The sequence below is a fragment of the Diorhabda sublineata genome, chromosome 7, assembly GCF_026230105.1.
Source record: "Diorhabda sublineata isolate icDioSubl1.1 chromosome 7, icDioSubl1.1, whole genome shotgun sequence".
Lineage (NCBI taxonomy): Eukaryota > Metazoa > Arthropoda > Insecta > Coleoptera > Chrysomelidae > Diorhabda > Diorhabda sublineata.
Window position 1 is genome coordinate 10,886,427 of NC_079480.1, and position 23,643 is coordinate 10,910,069.

A 23,643-nucleotide genomic window follows, 5' to 3' on the forward strand; every position below is an offset into this window, starting at 1 on the left:
CTTGAAAATATCAAATATCTAATTAGGGATGACTCAACCTTAAAATTTCAAAGAAATAATCATTTGTCGGTTGATTAGAAAAATTTCATTGAATTACCAAAGACATCTTCTTAACAATGCTATTTCAAAAGTTACAAAAAATTAGGAGTAAGGTATGAATTTATACATCAAATTTATCAATTTGCATTTTAGTTCTTGCAATATTCAATTGTGGTGATTTTTTTCTTTTAGAATTCAAATTATTCTTTGCCGAAATTTAAAGGCATTACATTGCATTTGTCAGTGAAACTAATTCACAATTCTTCTTGGGAATCTACTAGAGAAAAATTTCATCTTAGTTCCAATTTAATGGATAAATTACCCGTAAACAACCCCTCAGAATCGTTCGATCGTATTCTACTCACCTTCATTTAAAGCCCTTAACATTCTTGTACAGTGTACAAAATTTGCTATTTTTAAGTTGAAACAGATCTCCTATACGCCTCTGGTCTGTGTCAGTTCTTATGCGGAACCCCCTGTATACATAAGAACTTCTTAGTATGTCGTAAACAGTGAAAAAGTTGAATTCGGGCTGGCTCTGAGATTCGTTAATCAGTTTCACCTTTAATAACATCCCTTCAGACGGAAATAAAAAAATAGACAAATATGAATTTCATTGTATAATTACCAAATTAGTTTTTCATAATTTCATAATAATTCACAGTTCAATGCTTTTATAACTTAAAGCAACACGTGGTATTCTGTTGGATTATGTTATCAGATGGTTCAAATTGTCTAGCTGTCTCTGTTGTTCTTGCGCCATGACGAAATACTCTCATAATTTTTTTTTACTTTTTTTCACTATTTTTAAATGTTTTTCACGATGATTTTTTTTGACTCTTTCTGTGAAAATCAGCTTAAATAGCGTGTAACATTTCAATTTAACATCCTATTTAAAAGTGATTTTCGTAGAAAAGAGATCTACATTCATGACAATAAGTTATGATCTAAATAAAAATTATTTCAGATCTTGTCTTGAAATACTAGTCAACTGTATCCAACAAGCTGCATGGGGTAGTACCTCCAACCTGATCGCAAGGACAAAGGGCAATAACGAAATAAGAGAACTAATACGTGAAAGGTGCACACTGAGATGCAGGTGGCGTCAAATAAGAAATCCAGAAGACAAAATTAGCCTGAATATGACTGAAAAGGTAAATCCAGAATATTCAGAATAATATTATAAGTGAGTACTTAAACGTATTGACAATAGACAAATGTACGGAATACTAACTATGGAAGGCGACAAAAAGATTGAATAGACCAATCCTCACAATCCTCCAATCATAAACCAAGATGTTAGCTGGGCTAGAAACAATCAACAAATAGATTTGCACACACTTTTATAGCTACCGAGGAAGAAAAACGACTTGGACAGTTAATACAAAATCAAAACAGCATGAAAATAACTTATTCTGCTCGAAATAAATATCCACAATGATTAAAGTGAATATTAAATCAAAGAAAGCTTCTAGTTTTGACTAAATGACAAGGGACAACTTTTACCAAAAAAGCTGTAATTACATAGACGCATATTAGAAACATAGCATTCCACTTGGGTATGTACCTACATTGTAGAAAGTAGCTAAAGTTATGATGATTCACAAACCAGTGAAACCACCAAAGGAGTATCTTCAATATCACTATTATCACTATAAGCTATTCGAATAAATATTACTAAAAAATTAAGTCCTATACTTGAAGAAAGAAAACTTATACCTTTACATTAATTTGGCTTCAGGGCAAACCATTCCACTACATCAATTTTCTATTTTCAACGATAAATAGTACTGAATACACTGTTTACACCACTACTACATCAACACTCTTGATTACACTGTCTGACGCGCCTTTCGATAACCAAGTTATCGTCTTCAGAGACTGAAGGTAAACTAAAATCTAATGACTTGACTTATTATACTATACTAAATTTTCCCACCAATGAACCTTCAGAACCAGGGAGGTTTTTCCGCTGGAATCAATTTTCTCGGGAGAAGGTTTATTGGTGGGACAATTTAGTAAAAAACAAGGAAGTTAAGTCATTAGATTCAAGTTTACCGTCAGTCTCCGAGGATGATAACTTGGTTATCGAAACGCGCGTCGGGCAGTGTAATTGTGAGTGTTGGTGTAGTGGGTTTGTAACATTATATTCAATATGATTCAGTAGGGTTCCAGAAATACCAACTTAAACGTGAAATCGGAATCGACATTGGTGCTGTATCGAATAAATACATGGGAAAATGGTATTGACTGGGATAATAATTGTAGTATTCAAGTCTACTTGAATGTGTCATGAAAAATATTGGATACAAACATCATGGCTACGGTTGCTTAGGATAAAAGCAAAACTGATATTGAACACAAAATGTAACGCCATTTTATCGTCTTATTACGTCACTTCAATAATAAATTATTATTAGTTTTCACTAAGCTGGAATTTTTCGAACCGTTGGTGATATTCATACTGAACACATTGTTTACACTACCACTACACCAACACTAACAATTACACTTTCAGAGACTGAAGATAAACTCAGTTTACCTTCAGTATCTGAAGACGATAACTTGGTTATAGAAACGCGCGTCAGACAGTGTAATTGTGATGTAGTGGTAGTGTGTTCAGTATCATTAGTTTTTAACTTTCTTGCATATTTTTTTTCTTTCATTTTCCCACTACCTTATTAATTTGGAAATCCCGGTACATCTTTGTCGTTTTAAAAAAAATCGTCACCTAATATAATGAAGCCGCAAATGGGGCTATCTCACGTTCATCTACTCAACGTTAATTAAGTATACCGCCGGCGTCGGAAGGTGAAGTTAATTTCATTGAGATATAATTATTGACCTCGTTTTCTCTCAACCATTTGCTCGCTCATTTTTCCGTTCCGCAACCTCAGTAGTACATATAGACTATAATTGAGAGAATGAAAATTGGATAAAAATCAGAAATTTAGATACTAGAACTAGAACATTAGATGAAAAAACCTTTGCTTGTGGCATGGAAAAAGATTTGTATAGATTCAATTAGAAACTCTCCTATCAAACGCAAACTATGGACACTAGATTTGATTTTACCTCCATTTAACCTAATTTACATCTAACTAGAACTTCCTTCGGAGCGCTGTATGAAGATAATGTTGTTAAGTCAGTTGTTTAAGCATATTCCGAAACCAACAAACTTCAAATGTACCACACCGCGAACTAGCGCTATCATGAATTATTCATTACAAACAAAATTTTATTATTTTCACAAACTTCCAACGTGATAAGGAATAAATAAGTTAAATTTTTTTATTATTCGAATGATCCATTATACAATATTTTCAATTAAAACCACTATTAACCACATTATTAACAACATCGGTTCCACGATTTTCTCTCGTCTGCTGAAAAATCACCAGTGGATAAGGAAAGGCGTGAAAGATGTGATGAAACTGATCATCGATCTTTAAAATCTATATATAGCATATTTCCTTCTCAAACGGTGAATCTTGGGACAACACCATTTCCCAAAAGTCAGTACACTTGTACTACTACTTGTACTACAAATGTGTAGGTATCCTCGATATAGATACCTCTACATCAACTGATTTAAATCACCCAAAACACTATACCCAAAAAACAGATCGCAATGTATACCCACCTCAGCATATCCAGGGCTATTGACAACACACACATTATCAGCAAATTCATGTATAATGGCGATAATAGTTGAGACACCATGTATACAACCATGCAACCTCTCATGGTTTACCTAAGGAGAAGAGTAATTTCTCCATTTGTTCGAAGTCTGGCAGATGAACTCTAGAGGTTTTCGGAGCTTAACTTCGAGTTAATAGGCTGAGCTAATAACATAGAGTTATATCTAGATGCAATTTCAAGAATACTTTGGACGAAGTACTCCAAAAAGAGATGAGTCCTGGGAACTTAAATTTAACTATAAATGCAATTATCATTCAGCGAAAAGGAAAATTCCTCGGTATGAAATACCCATGCCTGAATAATTAATTGTAGGGTGAGAATTAAAAAACAAATATCTGAAGATAACTATGGGCAGTGAATCTTGAAATTGTTGCTAATGAAGCAGTCAAGGTTCTGGTAACGTACAGAAACTTGTTACGTTAAAAGACTGGAAGACTCAATGACTTGCTTGCCCTATAAATAATCAAGACGAAAACCTTTGATAATGTACATGGATTTGCTTGTATTAGTACCACTGGAGCCAAGAAAACTTACTTAACTATAGCGATCATTATAGACTTCACACCTCTACATCTCTGACATAGAGATTGACTGAGGAGATAATTCTTAACATAACTAGCTACAAATAATGAATGAATTGAAAATAAAAGTTCGTAGTCCTCTACGACGTGTACATTTCATCTGGAAATCTTCTTAGTAATGATGCAATGAAGAAAATAAGGCTTTCTCCACGACACTAAAATGAAAAATTTTGTGGTTGGGGATATAGCATCAAGTTTTCAAAAAAAATGCCATCAAATTATATATACATGCTTTGAAAATAACAATAACAGTTAACGCTGTAGGGCTGAAGCTAGATGTTCACTACTGCCAGTACTTGCCATTGAATGCTGTGTGGATTTTAATCTAGAAAGAAAATATAGTGTGGGACTATTGATATAGACAGGCTGCCATCAAAACACTAAGCTGGTTTGGAAATACTGTGAAGAACTCAATAACTTGAGCAAGATTAATAAGATCTTTTCTTTTGGGTTTCCAGTCATTAAGACATGAAGCATAGCTGAATTGAAATATTTTTTTTTGTATAGAACATTGCTCTTACAAGAAAGAGCTCTAGGATAAGAAATAATCTTGAATTTTTCCGTTGGAGATCCCCGTAAAAAGTTTGTTCAAAACTTTGAAGGAATATTTGATGGTATACCACAACTTCATAGTTTGGTAGTGTGGTAAAGTCCGATAACCTCAGAGAAGCTAATCAGGCACTTTGGTTCCAACCATTTGACGTCACTAGTAAACTAGTGAGATAGTTATATCATGAAGCACCTGAAAAAAGTTGATGTAGAAGAAATGAACTTGTACAAATTCTATGGGGCTGTGGAGAAGCTACCAAGTTAGAGAATGTATCTACAGCACGCAGAAAATGCTAAGGAAGGAAATTCGTGGACCTCAAAGATTCATAGATATCCTTGAAGCCTGACAAGATATTGAATCTCATGAAGACTATGGAACTACAAAAGCTTTGATCAGAGCCTTAATAGACTTTGAGGTCACTGTAAAATGTTACCCTATGTACAATCTACAATCTACGACATGAATATCATACCTGGATGACCTGGTTATACTTCCTACCTCTCTCTGATGTGAATATACAGGATTACTGATACTGTATTAATGAATATGGAGAAAATAGAGAATATACAGCATTGAATATGGCAACTGCCGAAAACATGCAATCTCATTTTTTAGTTTTGCTGAGAAATAATTCAATCGATTATTCGAATCAGGAAAAATTTCAATGATTTCTCAAATTCCATAAAATGCATCTGTAGTACTGACGAACTGGAAATTTATTACTTCTTATTTCTATATGAGTTTACGAAACCACCTGTTGAAATGAATGCTGGGTAAGTAATAGTTATTTTATGGTCAAATGTATATTATTCAAAATGTATGAGGCTAAGTTCGGTTTAAAAGATTTCCTGGACGTTCTACAGAAATCTCAAATTTAGGTACAATATAATATATACTAATAAATATATATTAATAGATAATTTAAGGAATCTTTAGTGCAATAAAGAAGAATATAGCTGATTCCATGTTACCGTCTTCGAGTTTCACTACATATTCGTAACATAATTAATAATGATTTGAATTTCTGGTCTGTAAAAATATGTCACATCATATTTGTTTGGAAGAGTCTCGCTTGGTAGTACAAGCAAAATGTATGAAAATGGATTAGAAATCCATTAATCTGATGAAAAAGAACATCATATAATTATAAAATGACAGAAACGTTTTTCGGAAGTGCAAAAAGTTTTCATACATAATTAAATACCAAGAGAAATTATTATCAGAAATATTATGTATGCCTGAAAATAAGATTTCAATAAAAAATAGAAAAATGTATATAGGATGTAGCAAACTTATCACAAAGTTCTGTATATTATTTTAAATAAAATAAAAAATTAAAAAAGGTTCTTAAGAAATATAGTGTTATTGTTCTTCCAACATCAATTGCAGAAGACAGTTATGCGAGGAACAATCAATATTTCATAAATACACCCGGCACTCATATCAAATTAGGAAATGAGAAATAATGTTTAGTCTCCGTATGAAATTCCATAAACATCTATCAAACCACCAGACCACGTGGACAATGAAATTGCACAGTGTGTAGTGAGAATAAAGACAGGTTTATGAAATTTAATAATAAAGATTTAGATATACAGATGCAGCAAGTTATTTTATATACATTCGAATGTTTAAAATTTTTTTCAATTATCGAGTCTAAATAACGGAGCGGCTTATAATGCCGTCCAATTTATAATGATTCGATTTACGTCTATGGTAGATGAATCAAAATTGTCGGCAAAGGTTGTTACAATTATAATAATATACGGAGGTTGAAAAATCATATGTGTGGAGTTATATGAGAATTCCTTTCCACATTTTTTAAAGTTTTTTTCATGTTATATAAAGTTTTTGGGGAAATAAAGACACGTTAATGTGAAAATCTTAGGTAAATTTGACGTTCTATAACCCTAAATTTAACAAAAAATGGTGATTTAACTTTTTCTAGCTGAGTTTACGGAAACAATATTTTTTTTGTTCTTCCGGGAACACAAAAATACGAAAATGTATTGATATTTAAATAGCCTAGAACAGTTCCATGCATAAACAAAATATTACCATTACCATACCAACGAACAATAATTTATTAGAAGTGTCAGTGTAAAGTTTGACGTCAAAAAATTAAACCAGAGTTACGCAATAAATAAAAAAAAAAGATGTCTACTGAAAGTGTGAAAATCGAAAAATTGGAGTATCGAGCCATCATTAAGTACCAGTATTTAAAAGGGTTAAGAGGTAAGCAGATTTACGAAAATATGCTTAATAGCCTTGGTGATCAATGACCTTCGTATGCGACCGTGAAAAATTGGACTGCAAGCTTCAAAAGAGGTAAATTTTCCGATGACCGATCGGAAAACAGAGTCAGCCCTCGAAAATATCGATGCAGTTCATGACATGATTTTATCAGACCGTCGAATTGGGCTAAAACGGATATCTGAAGCACTGAATAATTCATACGAACACGTTTATCATATAGTTCACGTCAATTTGGACATGAGAAAAATTGCCGCAAAATGGATCCCCATGTTTAATGTTGACCAAAAGCGTGCACGGGTAGAAGCATCGCGTTCGATCTGTGCTCGATTTGAAAACGATGTAGACTTCTTGAACCGAATTGTTACTAGGAGATGAGACTTGGATACATTTTTACGATCCAGAAATAAAGCAACAATCGATGGAATGGCGTCACTCTGGTTCTCCAAGACCTAAGAAGTTTCGTGTCCAAAAATCTGCTGGAAAAGTTCTTGCTTCATTTTTTTGGGATTGCCATGCAGTTATCATGATTTAGTTACAAGATAAACCCTCTTATTTACCAGATTTAGCTCCTTTCGACTATCATCTCTATCTTCAACTCAAAAAAGTTTAAGAGGTCGTAAATTTTCTTCCAAAGAGAAAGTAATAAAAGCTGTGGAGATCTGGTTTGCAGAACAAGATGTAACATTTTTTTTGAAAGGTCTAGAGACGTAGCAGGTTCGCTGTTATAAATGTATCCAATTAAGAGGAGAATATGTTGAGTAATAAAATATTTTAACATTGAAATTTTATTTGGTTCTATAGTTATCTATATATATAGCTAAGAATTTTTCAATATATCCTTGTATAAACAGAGTTATTTTTATTGTAATCTATTGTTATATCGTTATTACAATTTTGTCATTAACGAGAGTTGTTTTTTGTTTGTTATTCTATTTATTAATTTGTAATTGGTTTTTGATCCAGGAAAACGGGGACATGCTTTGTAAATAAGAGAGTCTCACATATAGGAAATTTCCAGCCAAAGAAACCGTATCATGTTTATTACTCTCCATTATTCTCTACAATTGTAATATAAATTTATCGTGTATTTTATCAAATTATGCTGCAATTTCACCAAAATATTTATTAGTAGAAAGAAATACATCATTGCATTTTCTTCAAGTTTTAGATGTAAAATATTTGTTGTCAACGCGCTACCGTTCCACTTTGTTTCGGTCTGTCGGTCTGGAAAATTATTTAAGTATAGTTCATAGTTCATAGTTGTGTGTTTATTTTCAGTTCCAATATTATGCTAGAAATTAGTTGTCCAAAAGAAAGAATATTGTATTATTAATTAAATGAAGGTATGCTTGTAAGAAAACACAGCAAACACATTAAAATAGCTGAATTCTGATTACTAGGACATAAAAATTTTAACTGAAGTCGTTTACGTAGGGCACTTTGGAACAATGAAATTACTGACCACTTGACCTAACTGAGTAGAGCCCGAATCTCCGAATCCTCTACAAGGAATATCTTGAGTTGTGAGAAAGTTAAAGATGCATTTCAGCCATCTGGCTGCAAATAGCCATAGTTGAGATAAATCCTTCACACTGGGTGGCGGAAATACTACAAAAGGGCAGAAACACTGTAGTTAAGTAGAGGGAAGACCCTGATAGGTCTAATCACAGTGTATATGGAAATAGGCTATTATAGATTTAACACCGACAGGGCCACTGATCCAAACTGTAGATTCTGGAAAACAGAGGATGAAAATATAACACACATTCTCTACAATACGGAGGGAAAATCTAGTGGAAAATCCCTGTTTCGAGTTTTGTAAAAGTTTGGTTGGTACTATGGCACTGAGATTTATGCGTATTGATACGATCTTTAGATCAATAAAACTGAATGGCACAAGTATAATAAGCAACCCTACAACGATCATCATGAAATTCTATACATAGACTATTGATATTACGTGAAATCGATTTATCATCACATTTACTTCCGGAATTACCCGAATTATATCAGGAAAGCTAACAGATATCGAACCATGGATAACTTTGTTCTGTGTGTGAAAAGTCATGATGATTGACGCATACGCTGTGGAAAAAGTGTGCACATACATTATTTTCATGAAAAATCAATAGATAAAATGAAAATTAAGTAATTTTTGTAAAGTTAGGTTAAATCGATTTCGTGTCTAAGTATAGAGTTTCATGATGATCGTCGTGGGGTTGCTTATCATACTCTTACAATCTGAATACATATTTTATTTTGCGTATGACTCGAAATTATTCATCATATGCATCATTATTTTCCTTGGTCTAGTTTTATAAATAATCGCACCAATACCCGGGTCGAGACTGAAAAATATAGCTGGGGTTCGAAGCTCAATAAGCTTTCGGCAAGTAGGAAAAGTGTAATAGAAAAAACTGGATGGAAATTTACGAGAAAAAAAAGAAGCAAAAAAGTAAAGCAGCAGAAAATGAGATGCAATCCAGAGAACCATGAAAAATGTAGTCAAAAAGAGATAAACATTTAGCGAAAAAATTAATTAAAACTTGTTGACCGGTTAACCGAACGAGAAAAACAATTTCTACGCCAATTAGCGGAAAAATCATCAATGCTCTAAAAAAGAGCTCCAAATCAAGCCTCCAGAAAAAACAGGATTTGATGTCAAAAAAATAATTATAAACAAAAATTTTCGTTATTGTTAACAAGACAATAAGAAATTAAAAAAAAGCAAACAACCAGCTGAAGATAGAAGTTTTTGGAAGCAAATACAAAGGTTTAATCATTTTGTGTCCTTGAAATCATAACTGTATCATCTGTTTACTCTTATGTTATGGCTGAATGAGAACTGGAAACCATTTTTTTAAATTCTTCGTATCGTTTTCTTCAAAATGACGTAACATTGACCAAAAACATATCGTTGCAATTTATATAAATACTCGTAGATTGATAATAGAAAATTTTAATACAAGCAATTGAGGTTTATCTTTTATAAGCAATACAGTTGACCTTTAGTCTTTGAAGACGATAACTTGCTTATCGAAACCCGCATCAGACAGTGTAATTGTGAGTGTTGGTGTAGTGGTGGTGTGAATAGAGTGTTCAGTATGGATATCCACAACGGTTCCAGAAATTTTAGCTTGGGCAACGCAATGCTAATAAATTTGATATCCCCTAAGCATTCATTTGAACTTTTATCTACCTGATAGATTCCTTGTAAAATAAGTCATTATAATGAGAGAAGGAGAACTAAGACGTGATACAAGAACAGTCAACACAATTCCGATAGAAAATTGATTTTTAGACAATATTTAAAACACGTTTTCAGAGTCACAAAAAGTTAGATCGAAAGCTTTTTCTAGTTTTTATCCAGTTTTTTATGTGAATTTAATAGATTACTTTTCATAATGTAAACAATTGTAAATTCATAATTCTTTTTGGTTTTCTTCAATTCATAATCACAAAATATTTTATAAGGTTGAAGAAAGATGAGGTGCTCGCTTAGATATAATTTCTTTGATTCCATTGAGGCTTATCGTTACTGGACAGCGTCGGATTAAGAAGTAGTGGAGCCTGGGGTTAAAATCGACCCAGGGACCTACTGAAGGATAACAAAATCAGTACTCTTTTAAATGTAATATATTTATCTTAAATCAAATATAAATTAAAAGTAAAAATAAAGTCAAATCTTATTTCATAAAATTTTTATTTAATAAACTTCTTTCTCGATTTAGTTGTGGCAAAATTTTCAATTATCTTACCAAATTCATATTCTGTAACAACTAATTTTCAATGCACAGCTTTATTAATGACGACAATCGCTCATCTAACATTGTAGAGCGATGTACATTTTTTATTCTCTTTAAAACTGAGAACGACTTTTCTGCTTCACAATTCGCTATCGTCACGAGCAATCGGTAGGACATATATACATTCGGGAAAGTTTCGAACATATCTGATTCAACGATCAAATTAAGCATTTTCAATGGTAGTAATAAATTATTTGTATTATTAAAGTTTGATAAGAGGAATGAATTGCTGTGATTCACAAAATAATTCAAGTTGTAGTTCATTCGAATATATTTTTACTAGAGATTTTACTCGTGTGGATTAAATTACACTAATTCATTCATTTCATTTAAATTTCCAAAGAATTTTTGGAAAAAAAGTAAATTTTACTCTAGATCTAATATTGTTTCTAAAATAAATGGTCAAATTATAGTCCGGTCAAATTAAATCAAAAACTAAAAGTGAAACTAGGTAAATTCCCATCAAACTGAAAATGTAGAATTGTTTAATATACAATTGAAAATCATTATCGGCGATTATCAGCAAAAAGTTGAGTTTTATCATAAAAATACCTCAGACAAAAATTGTAGATCATAAAATTATTCATAAGAAACGGATTAATACTTTTTTTCTACGAACCACCGTTTCTGAGTTATAACGATTCAAAAAGTTATAATTCTTCAGATTTACTGTCATATTTAATGGCTATAATGATTGCACGAGAAATACCAAAGCTGCAGAACAACATCCTCGAATTTTGGCAACATCTTCGTCAATTGATAATTTATTAGACGAACTTATGACAGTTCCAACCAGCCAACAGAAATTTCTTAAAAATACTCACAACAAGTCTCGGTTCATTTCAATGTTGTAAGAAAAGTTTACTGCTGAAAATATATTGGTGAAACTATCAATACGACAACTATTACAACTTTTTGAATCATTATCTTTGAGAAACGGTTGCTTTGGAAACATCAAATCAGGGATTGAATATTGCAAAATCTATGATATTTGTTTAAAGGGGATTTTCAAATTACATAAATAACGAATACGACGTACGCGACAATTTTGATGCACACATAATCAATTTTCAGTGAATGATCAATTCAAAACTAGAAAAACCATAATGACGTATTACATAATAATGTTACGAGCTCATCTCAGCTAGACAGTCATCAACATAGCTGCAATTCCATATGATTACTGTGATGATTTACTAGATGCTTTAAATGTATTTAAAACCTAAGCTCCAATTCACAATAGAAATAGAAAGCAATAACTTTATGAATTTGTTAGATATGAATTTAAAATAATGATTATAAAAATAAAACTAGATTATAAACAAAAGAAACATAATCGGGAATATACCTTAATCATAATTCACATCATTCAAAAACACAAAAAATCATTATCGGATTTGTTGATAGAGCTATAAAAGTCCATTCGAATATCACATCACATATAACATCCCCAATAGCTCGCAATAGCAAGGAGAGTTTGTAACTACTGACTAGTTTCGACGTTATTATGTCTCATCAGAGCAGTTTAACAACAATCGATTGGGCTCGAGACTCGAAGACAACGTCAAATAGCGTTCGCAGTTTTAAGTGAGGATGGCGCCAGTTAGCGTTCGCTGAGAAATGTTTAATAACATGAATCATATAGCGACGCTTTTTGACGTTGTCCTCAGCTCGGATCTTAAGCCCGAACAAGGGCTGTTAAACTGCTCTGAAGAGAGGTAGTAACGTTGAAATTAGTCAGTAGTTACAACCCCCGCAATTGCGAGCCATTAGGGATGTTAATATCGACAACAAAGTCAATTGACATCACCCTCTTCAGAGGAGTTGTAATTCAATATTCGTTGAGGCATTAGCCAGAAAAGTAGTTGTTTTCCTCTTTGGAGTTGAAGAACAGTTCAATAGAATTTCGTAATTATTTCAGGGGTGAATAGTCGAAATGTTTTATTTTGATTCAGTTTATAATAAATAGTTGTAGTCAAAAGATAGAAATGGAAAGTAAGTGAAGAATTTAAATAAATTATTTAAGCTAAGTTATGTGATAGTGATAAGTGAATTATTATAAGTTAGTTTTTGAATAGATTAAGAACGTAAGAGACAGTATCTATTAATCTACCCCACGAATAGAAATCGTATAAATAAATAAGAAAAATATTACAATAAGGTATTAATTTACATTAACTTTATAGATTTCGAGTATTTTAACTGAAATTGGTACCTACAACATAATCTTATATGTATGTACTCTCACTCTGTATTATTTCTAAAGGCAGAATCGATTGTTTTTCAAATTTGAATTTTTTTGACAGTTTGATGTTTCTTGACATTTTATACCCATTGTCATAATTGTCATTATCAATGTTATTCAGAAGAACAAGAATATATGTTTTTTCTGGGTGTATCTTCATTACGTAGTATTGTGTGAGCTATGATAGAGATTTAGTTACTTTCAATCAAAATACCACATCAGTTTTTGACCACAGAATATGTCGACATAAGTTTTGTAATAGTAGTGATAGAGCTGCTGGTAGAGAATATAACAGGAGATTTCCTGATCGTCCAACTTCCAGTCATCCAACATTTAGGTCAGCTTTTGATTATTTGCGAGGAAATCGCAATTTCCGTGGTGGCAAAACAAAACGTAATGTAGATGACCAACGATGTATAGGACACCATTTATAGATGAAGCTAAATTTACAAGAGACGAGATGAATAATTTCGAGAATGTCCAATGACCAATTGGTAGGTCCCTACTTTTTTGATGGCGTTTTAATTGGATTTCTGGACATTCTACTAAATATTTTGGAGAATTTGCTTGTTAACTCGTACTTACTTATCCGAAGGATGTGATTTTAGCAAAATGGAGCATCCCTTCACTAATTACTAGCCGTAAGATAACATCTTAATAATATTTATGAGAACAGGTGGATAGGACGTGAAGGTCCTTATTCATGGCCTTCAAGATTTCAATCTCCTTTGTTACCATATTTGGGGACGATTTAGACAACTAGTTTACACAGAAAATATTAATATAGCCCAGTCATTTTAGGTAGATTTAACAAGAATTTCGGAAAATCGGGAAACCCAGCTATAAAGTCATTTAAACTTGTTAATTTCACATCTTAAAACTCTTCTCAAATCTCACATAAAATTCGATATGAGCAACTTTAAAAATCGGGGGTCAAAAGTAAAAAAAAAATCGATTTTTTGCACATTTTTTGCAAATAACTCGTTTCCTATGGGTTTTACGCTATTTGTATATATCATCAATATTGTAGAACATTAAATTCTCTACAACTTTTGTTCCAAAAACTTTTTCATTCGGTGAATAGTTTCTGAGATAGAGAGCAGGTTAGAACCCAGTTTGAAATCAACTGGTAGTCCCGATCAAAATAATCTCTTACTGGCTTTTACCCGCGGCTTCGCTCGCATCGAATCCATTAAATAATTATCAGAAATCATTATAATAGAAAAGAACGAACTCTGTAGCTATATTAGAACCTGAGATATAGATCTTTGAATGTAGAAAAATTGCCAAAAACCCACAACAATCCATAACTCCACATTGAATGTCCGCGCCTAGCTCCTCTTCAGCTCAACCGATTTAAGTGTTCAAAAACTCAAAAGAAAGAACATGTTTCAGTGAGTGTTCTTAAACCAAAACGAAGTCTATCTTGAATAGAACCTGAGATATTGTGGATAGAATGTGTGTATGTGAAAAACTCCCATAAGTAATGTATAGGTGGAAATCGCATTTGAGTATAACTTAAGAATGGTGAAAATTAGATGAAATCCGATGGTTGATGGCTGATCTGTGCATCAATACCTTTCATTGAAAAAAAAAATCGGTTGGGTAAAACGCCTGAACGGACTCGGAATGGAAATCATCAATTTTTTAAATATATAAGATAAAGTTTATAGATTATTGTTAAATATGTAATTATAAAAGATTTTCATCTCTTATCAACAATTACATTATATTTAAATATTTTTTCTTAATTATTTATTTCCAATCATATATTAATTCATTTAATAGCACTTACACCTGTCCGTGTAGTTTCAAAATAGTAGAGAGAAAAATTTTAATCTTATTATAATTCAAATTATTATTCTTAAATAAATAAAAAATGATGGGAGAGAAATAAAAATGTAATTAATGTTTATTATAAAATGTCATTCGATACATTTGTGATTGTTAAAATTAAAAAAACAAATAAAAAATAATATTATAATATAATATTATTTATAATATAAATATTATAAATAATAATTATTATCGTCGTCGTCTTCCCGCTGATTTGGACAGTTTTTCAAATGCTGCTGCAAGTTCATCCAAATTATTATTATTTTGATCTGGAATACCAATTAATTTCAAACGGGATTCTAACCACACACGCTCTGCTCTCTATCTCAAAAGCGAGTCACTGTATGAAAAAATTTTTGCAACAAAAGTTTTAGAGAATTTAATGCTCTATAATGTACAAATAGCGTAAAACCCACAGGAAACAAGTTATTTGCAAAAAATGTGTTAGAAATCGATTTTTTAGACTTTCGACCCCCGATTTCTCACGTTTCTCACATCGAATTATATGTGAGTTTTGAGAGGAGTTTTAGGATGTCAAATGAACAAGTTTAAACGACTCTATACGCTGAGTATCTCGATTCACTTAGGTGAATGAATAAGCGACAATAAGGAATTGATAGAATTACACTTTTTTGCAATACTATTCGAAACGACTATTAAACATTTTAAAACAATCCCTGAAATTAGGAGGTTAAGACACATAAACATTTAAGGCCAGTATATATTTATATGTGTTAACTTATTTTAACATGTTTGCTCGTTATTGTTTTCTGTTGTTCGGTATTTCTCGTTATGGCTAATTTATTTAAATTAATACCTCATTATCTGATACGTCATTATGGTTGTTCTATGTTTGATAAGATCTAATCGTACACTAAAATTGAATGGCAATGTAACAACTTTGACACATATGTCATTTTCATTGGTTATTTATGTTGTTTGAAAATCACTTAATGCATTAGAAAAAAAGGAGAGTTCAATATTCAAAATGAATCCCTAAATTGATTTTTCCAAAGCTCCTTGAATTTAGTCAACCAAAATTTACGGTCAATTATACAAATCCCGCTGTATAATAATAATGAAGAGGATGAAAAGAGAGGTTTATTCAGTAGCTATCAAGACTTGTAATGTCTCTCAAACTGCACGAAGTCTTAATGTAATCAAGCAAAAATGTGACAGTTTAATCGTGCCTCTCGAATATTTTCAGCGTGATCATACAAGTACGTGTCTCTTTGTAAATTGTCTTAGTTTGTCGATCAAATATCTAGGCAAAAGGCAGCGTTTCTGTTTTTTAAGTCAATATTTCCATAGATAGGATTTGAAGCTTCATAATTTATGTTATATGCGTTCGTTGTTAGATAAAATTAAATTAATTCCGTCTGGAAGAAAAAAAGCTATTTGCTTTATCCAAGGTATATCGAAGATTTTGACATTTTGGGAAGACAATATATTTATTGTTTGTGATACTCAGTAGGGTAAGAGTGGGTAAGATGACGAAGTCTCTAAGATGGCGAATAATGACCTTAAGATACCCAAAACAAGATAAAGCCATGAGGTCTACAAAAGACATTAGTTTTTCTGTTGGTTAACATCGTAGACTCAGTAAAAATCACATTTAGTGCGATAGCAGACAAGTGAATATGGCAGCTGCTCGTGTTAAAAGTTTAGTGGTATACGAAATAAGATGTTGATTTTAATTGGTATATCATTATTGCTTTCTAACTGAACTTGATGAAAATCTAGAACATTTCCTCGCCTCGCATATTAAATGTTGCTCATATTATTTTTTTCACGTCCCCATTATTTTTTATTTTGTTACTAATGCTAAAATGGCGAATTGCAATTAATGGTAAGATGACGACATCGTCATCTTAGCTATTGACTATATTAATTTCTTCATTAACTTTTCAATTTAGTAATGGGAAAGTACACACGCATGGCAACGACACAGTTATGGAGCCAGTGCCCCATGAGAGATGCCATTAAATACAATGGTAGAAGTATCAACAGTTATTACAACTGAAGAATTACATTGTGGAAGTCGACCAAAGTGCTTTTGGCTTAAGGAGAAAACAGTCAAGCAAAATTTTGTTTGAATATAAAGAGTATCGTAACATTGATCAAAAATTTAACGTTGACAAGAAAAGAGCTGGAATAGTTATTTGTATGCCAAGGACTGAAAGTGCTACTTAGTTGAAGGTGTTTAAAAATTACGAAACGAGCGAAGCGAGGCGAGCAACAGACGAGTCCAACAAAGTAGTATTTCAGTAGTAATTCTTCATCGCTAATGTTTTCTTTTTCATCATCATTCATTGTTATTCATTAATTTAGACAAAACTTCGGATAAATCAAATAATTTCAGAAAATTAAAAATTTAAGGTTATGCAAAATCATCGAAGTCAACTGTCAACTGTCAACATTGAAGTGGCTAGAGTCATATTTAAGGAAGTTAAAGTTGTCTATTTCAGAGCGTCCTGAAAGTGTTTTGAAGTACGTAACTGTCACTTTCTCTACATGGAACACTCAAAACGTAACTTTCGGTATGTAAATGAATACAGAACGAACAACACTCAGATGGCGTCGTCTGAAAAAGAATTTTGTGGGAATTTTAGAAAAAATTTCAATATTTCCTCACGAACAGCCGAGTCCACGTCCATAGTACGTCTGATGGCGATTAACAAAGAAAATATTGACAAATTCTTCAATACTCTAAAAGACCTAAGACTAAAGCATAAGTACTCAGCTAACCCAATCTACAATTGTGATTATACAGGGATATCTACAGTTCCTAATATAAATCCAAAAATTCCATCACATTATTTGGATTTTCAGCGCACTCAAGCCATAGAATGCAGCCATTAGATGTTATTTTTGTTGGTCTCTTGAACACAGCTTATAGCGTAGTCTGTGAAAATTGTTTGGTCCATAATACTGGAATAACCATCACCTTTCTAGATATTGCTTATTCATTCAAACAAACTTATTTAATAGCAGTATCAGTGGCAAATGCTATAAATGGATTTAAATTTAAGGCTTGTGGAATAGAAGATATCTTTTCTGACCTAGATTTTATAGCAACCGAAACTACAGACAAGCCTCTTGAAGCCCAAGAATATCATAATCCTACAAATTGTTGAAAATATTCTATGTGAAAGTGCAAATCCAAATAACACTCAGCCATCTACCTCGAAAGCAAAATGAAAATCTAACTAAAAATACCAATTAACAACGGAACTAGACTTTCTCCATTACCTTTAGCTGAAGTTAATAAATGTCAACGAAAAAAATTACCTTCTTCAATAATCTTGAGCACACCTGTTAAAACAGCTTTGGAAGTAATACAAAAAAAAAGAAAATCAGACAATCAGCAAAAAAGGAAAAAGCCAGAAGTGTTAAACTAAAGAAAATAAGCCGCCAAATAGTGAAATAAAGAACCATTAAGCGCAAGGTGTTTGACTCATCTCAGAATCATTTTGTGATGTTCAGACAATAGACACTGAAGATGAACTGGATTTAATCAGCTCTGATGATGAAAGGAGTTGCATTATATGTGAAGACGCAGGAAAAAATGAACTTTGGTATATGTGTGCCAAATGTGGGGAAAGGGCTCATGCTGTTTGCATTGGACTAGACGTGAAAGAAGCAAAAGCTAAGCAGTGGTTTTGTGATTTCTGTCAATAAGTTAAATGTTTAGTTTCGTTTATATCTGCGCCTTTTAATTTTTTGTATTACCTACTGACTAATTACTTTTCTGTTTAAATACATCTTCGACGAGATTGGTATTTTTTCTCAACTTATTGATTAAATAGGTATGCAGAATATTTCTATTCAAGTTTGAATAATCGTCATCTTACCCACAGACAGAATTTTTACATATTTTATATTTCTGTAACATACTTAATAATTCGTAAACTGATAAATGTTTACTTTATGTTCTTCATTAACCGAATTGTTGATAGATAAGACCTTTTGTTCAAAAATCATACTTATTTTGCAATAAACTGAACCGATTAATTATTAATAAGTTTATTTAATAGAAAAGGGCTCACAAAAGATATATAACTGTACGGTCGCTTTTCAATTCCATTATATTATTTCTAGAGCTTTCCGTTCATCAATCTATGATATTTTTGGATTTCTAAGGCCCTTAGAAACGACTTACCTGCTGGCTGTAGAATTGACACTAGTATTCGACCTGGATCTTCTGTTAATTATGGAATCCCCACAGTTCACAACTCCACCCTTGTTCGTAATGCTGAATGTTCGCAATCGATATAGGTCATCATTTAGACGGGGATTGTAGGGTTTCTCCGGCAGAGAACACACTCTCGGTCTGATATGATCTGGAACTGGAAAAACGAATATTTGAATAAACAAAGAATGAATGGTATAACGTTATAACATAAAAAATAGCGAGTGCTCTCATTGATATTCTCTGCGTGCTCGCAAATTTCTCCAAGTGGATTGAATCGAGCGAAAGATAATAATTTTTATTTGTTCTAGTCCATTAAATGATTTAATCCAAATTAATTGCTTAGCATGTAAAAAATAATGCCGAACAAAAATTTGAAATGCATTGGCTATCTTTATCATCTCTAAATTGTTAAACGGTATTAACAAAAATATTGTTGCAATTAGGAACATTCACAACATGAAAATGAGACAAGACATTCATTGACTAATATCTTATGACTATTCCGACTTTCTTCAATCAGATGCTGTAACTTCCTAAGACGAAGGGAGTATTTAGAGGAGAACGTAAAAGATGGTCCAAGAAGTAACTGGCCTGAACTAGAGATGGTGATAGTTGCTTGAAAAATATCACTGTATTAGAAAGTACACAATCAAAACAGCATATGTTTCAATTTTGAAGACGCCACGTTGTTTAGTAGTTGTTTTGCAGCCATCAATAATGAACGTTTACAGTGAGTTTGTAAACGTGGAAAAAAGTTATCATCGTTATATGATACAATACTTTTCTTTGTAAGTCCTTAACCCAACTAATACAAAAGTTGAACAAGGATGAGACTGCCCCTTCGTTATCAATAGTAAAATATTAGATAGCAGAGGTTACACGGGGTAGTACGACCTGCGAAGACCAAATGAGGTGATCTCTCCGGAAATGTTGAAAAAAATCCACAGGACGGTACTGGAGGATCGTGGACTGAAAATGCGCGAGCTAGTGACATAGTATACATTTAAAAAAAATATGGTACATCGCATATTAACTGCAAATTTGGACTTGAGAAAGCCTTGAGCAAGATGGATGCGGCGTTTGCTCACTATGGAGCAAAGGTGTTCCCATCGAGTATTTGTTTGCGCCGTTTCATAACCATGGATGAAATGTGGGTCCATAACTTCATACCCAAAACAAAAGAACAATCAAAATAATGCATTGAAGGCGGAGAACGGCTGCAAAGATAGCAAACACCGTTCCGTCTGCAGGCAAGGTCTTGGCATCGATTTTTCGGGATATTCCCGAAAAAGGAAAAATTATCAACGGTGAGTATTATGTGAACTTATTGCAACGTTTTATAGAAGGAATCGAGCAAAAACGACTGCATTTGGTTGAGAAGAAAGGGTTGTTTCATCAAGACAATGCACCAGCTCAAACATCCGTTATTGCCATGGCTAAAATTAATGAATTACAGTTTGAGTTGCCATCTCATGCACCCTATTAGCCATATTTAGCCCCCTTGGATTATTTTCTGCTCCCAGACTTAAAAAAATGGCTCAGTGGTCAAGGATTTTTCAGCATTGAAAAGGTGATGTCGGCAGTTAGTAGCTATTTTGGGGAGTTTGACGATTCTTATTATAATTAGGATATAGAACTTATTGAACATCGCTGGGAAAAGTGTATTCTTTGTTGGGCCAAGTACTTCTGGGACCATCCCCGTATATTATAGAAATTTTTCTATAGCAGCATATGATCTTACAATTTCTGAAATATTGAATTTAAATATTTAGAATAATTAACATAAGAGTCAATTTGAAATAGATTCCACCAAAAGGTGGACCATTTGCTCATAGTTCTAGTAGGAACAAGTCCGACAGATCGGTGAGGCTCAAATATTCCAGTTTTTTGTGATTACAAATTGGAATACGTGAAGATGTTGCTTAATAAAATAGAAAGCTATAAAACCTCTGAGAGAGGTACATCAACTATTTAACATAGCCAAATGAGCCACTTATTGATAGAGATACAATGATAAGCTTACTTAGTAGAACAAAAGCTCAAAACCGCTTTTAAGCTTTCCATTGAAAAAATACTTCTATTACACTTTCCAAGTAGTGAACCCTTAAATAATATTGAGTCATCAGTCATTAATAAGGATTGGGTTATTGGTAAGAAGACAACGGCTACAATGGTCAATAAGTATATTTTGACCATATAAATAAGTTAGAGTGGATGATATATACTTAGCAATTCTACAGAAAGATATCTATCCTGTTTCTTGAAACGACCATTTCCATCTGTAGGAAATGAGCTACTGTACCATTAGATCCAACATTTGAAAAATGGAAATTTTCTACCTTCAATAAAGATAGATTTGTCTAACATCATTTTCACTCGAAACGATGAAATGTGAATGGAACCATAAAATAATCTGTTGACCATGATGATAGTATATCCGTTGAGGGTACTCGCGAGACAACTCAAAGAGGGGTCATGACTTCTACCCAAGGAGCCTACTAGTACTTAACCTACTTTATTACCAACCAGAGCTTAGCTTTGATGTATAGGCTATACTAATAGTAGTTAAAATAGTTATAAATAGGCTTCGAAGCACATTGTGTGATTTATTAAAGGCAAGTATCAGAATGATTAACCAATGATGTGTAGCCATAAACCTAGATAATAAGCTTTTATTAGAGACTTGAAAATAACTACTAGAAAATCAATAATGATGCGGAAGATGCGAAGAAGTCTAGATCGTTATACCTGAGGTTCTAGCTGGAAAATAACACGATAAATGTTCGTAATGATTATGAGATAAATTACCACGTATCGGACATGTCAAAGCATATCAGAGCATCATATGGGAAACCCTCGACAGAGTTCAAAAACTTATTGAAAAAAATTCTATTTAAGGTGTGCATATACTTCAAAAATGACTGGCTAGATTACTAACGGTAAATGTTTCACTATCTTTGGCTCCAGTTCGAGTTTCTTACAGACAAAATTTGATATACCAGTTTGATCTCATGGTTAATGAAACTATTAAGTCCTATGTCATCGATTTGAAACTGACATGGATATAGGTAAGTATAATAAACAATTTTTGGCATTTAGGAATCAAACGAAATGAAGAAGCCAATAGATTTGGCAAAAACACAATTATCTTGAATTGTCCTTATCTGAGGGATAAAAAAGTATTCCTATGACAAACAAATTTTGAAATATCAAGAAACTAGAAAATAAGTACTCTGAAAGTTTCTTTTCGGGCTTAACCATTTTATCGAGCTTATTACCTTAATACTGCTTGTTTCTAAGTTTCTCGAATCTCAATAAAACGAAACCAAATCTCCTCACTAGCGTCCTTACAGGGCACTGCTACCTCAAGACATTCAGTTTACCAAGTTATCATCGTACTAATGGAAGAATACGTGAAAAGAATATGAATGAGTGAGAACTTCGTTTCTTTCAAGCTAGCATAGATACGGAATACAATCAACCTAAAGGCGAGGTTGCAGTGCAATGTATTCCCTCATCTACTTTCCTTCTGTCTATGTAGAATACTGGGTAATCAATTATAAATTATCCATCCCTTACTGTCTCAATTATTGTCTAAGGTTATAACAGAATTTTGTTCAAATGCTGTAGCGTGCTCATCGATCAACTCTAACTTCTATTTTTGTGAGTTCATTGCCTTTTGTAAGTGCTTAATTATCGGAGCGAATTGCTATATACATTCTTCGGTGATTCCTATCCAAACTAAATTCTGGTTAGAACTTCCTTTTGTAAGGATGACCGTCAAATTGGTTTCTTGTCTATATACACCTATCCCTTTCTTGGAGATATTTGTATATCATGTTAGAGATGATTCTTGACTGAGAATGACGTTTTTCAACTGTTTTTATCACTCAACAATACAAAGAGCCTCTTCTCAATATTACTTGGTTTTTATGAATCATCTATTGGGAGTTCAAAAAGGGGTACTTTGACATCAGTACCTCCCAATCTCTAGAATTTATTATTATACATTACCTGTGTTCATCTTTGATCATCCTTATCATAGACGCATTTGTATGTCTTTCTACGGCAATGTGCAATGGGGTTAGGTCTATCACTATTTGTTGTACAGGTATCTTTTCTTCGACTGTTGTTTGAGTTTAATCCATAGATTATTATTGTAAAGTACATTCATAGTAGTATGCAGGTGCTATATCGCCACCGTTTGCCTCCTGTTGATGAAAGAAGTTTTTGGGATTCTGCATCAAATCTCTGATATACTTCAATGTTTGAATATGGCTAGACAGCGATTGGAATTTGTCAATAATAGAGGAACCCTAGCGGGGTTTTGGAAATTGAACGTGGCAGATTATTATAAGAGAAATAGTTTACAATCTGTTAAGCATATTCACCACGTCTCTCCTAAGAATACCTTTATATATATTGCAGTAAAA

At 32.7% G+C, this 23,643-nt stretch overlaps 1 protein-coding gene across 1 annotated transcript in view; it reads right to left on the reverse strand.

The window, feature by feature from the left end:
• LOC130446550 (uncharacterized) overlaps window positions 1-23,643 on the reverse strand; it is a 181,230-nt gene that overhangs the window by 60,400 nt on the left and 97,187 nt on the right. The window contains exon 6 of the mRNA XM_056782881.1: window positions 19,178-19,364. Coding sequence (XP_056638859.1) covers window positions 19,178-19,364 — 187 coding nt within the window. The remainder of the gene's footprint in view (window positions 1-19,177; window positions 19,365-23,643) is intronic.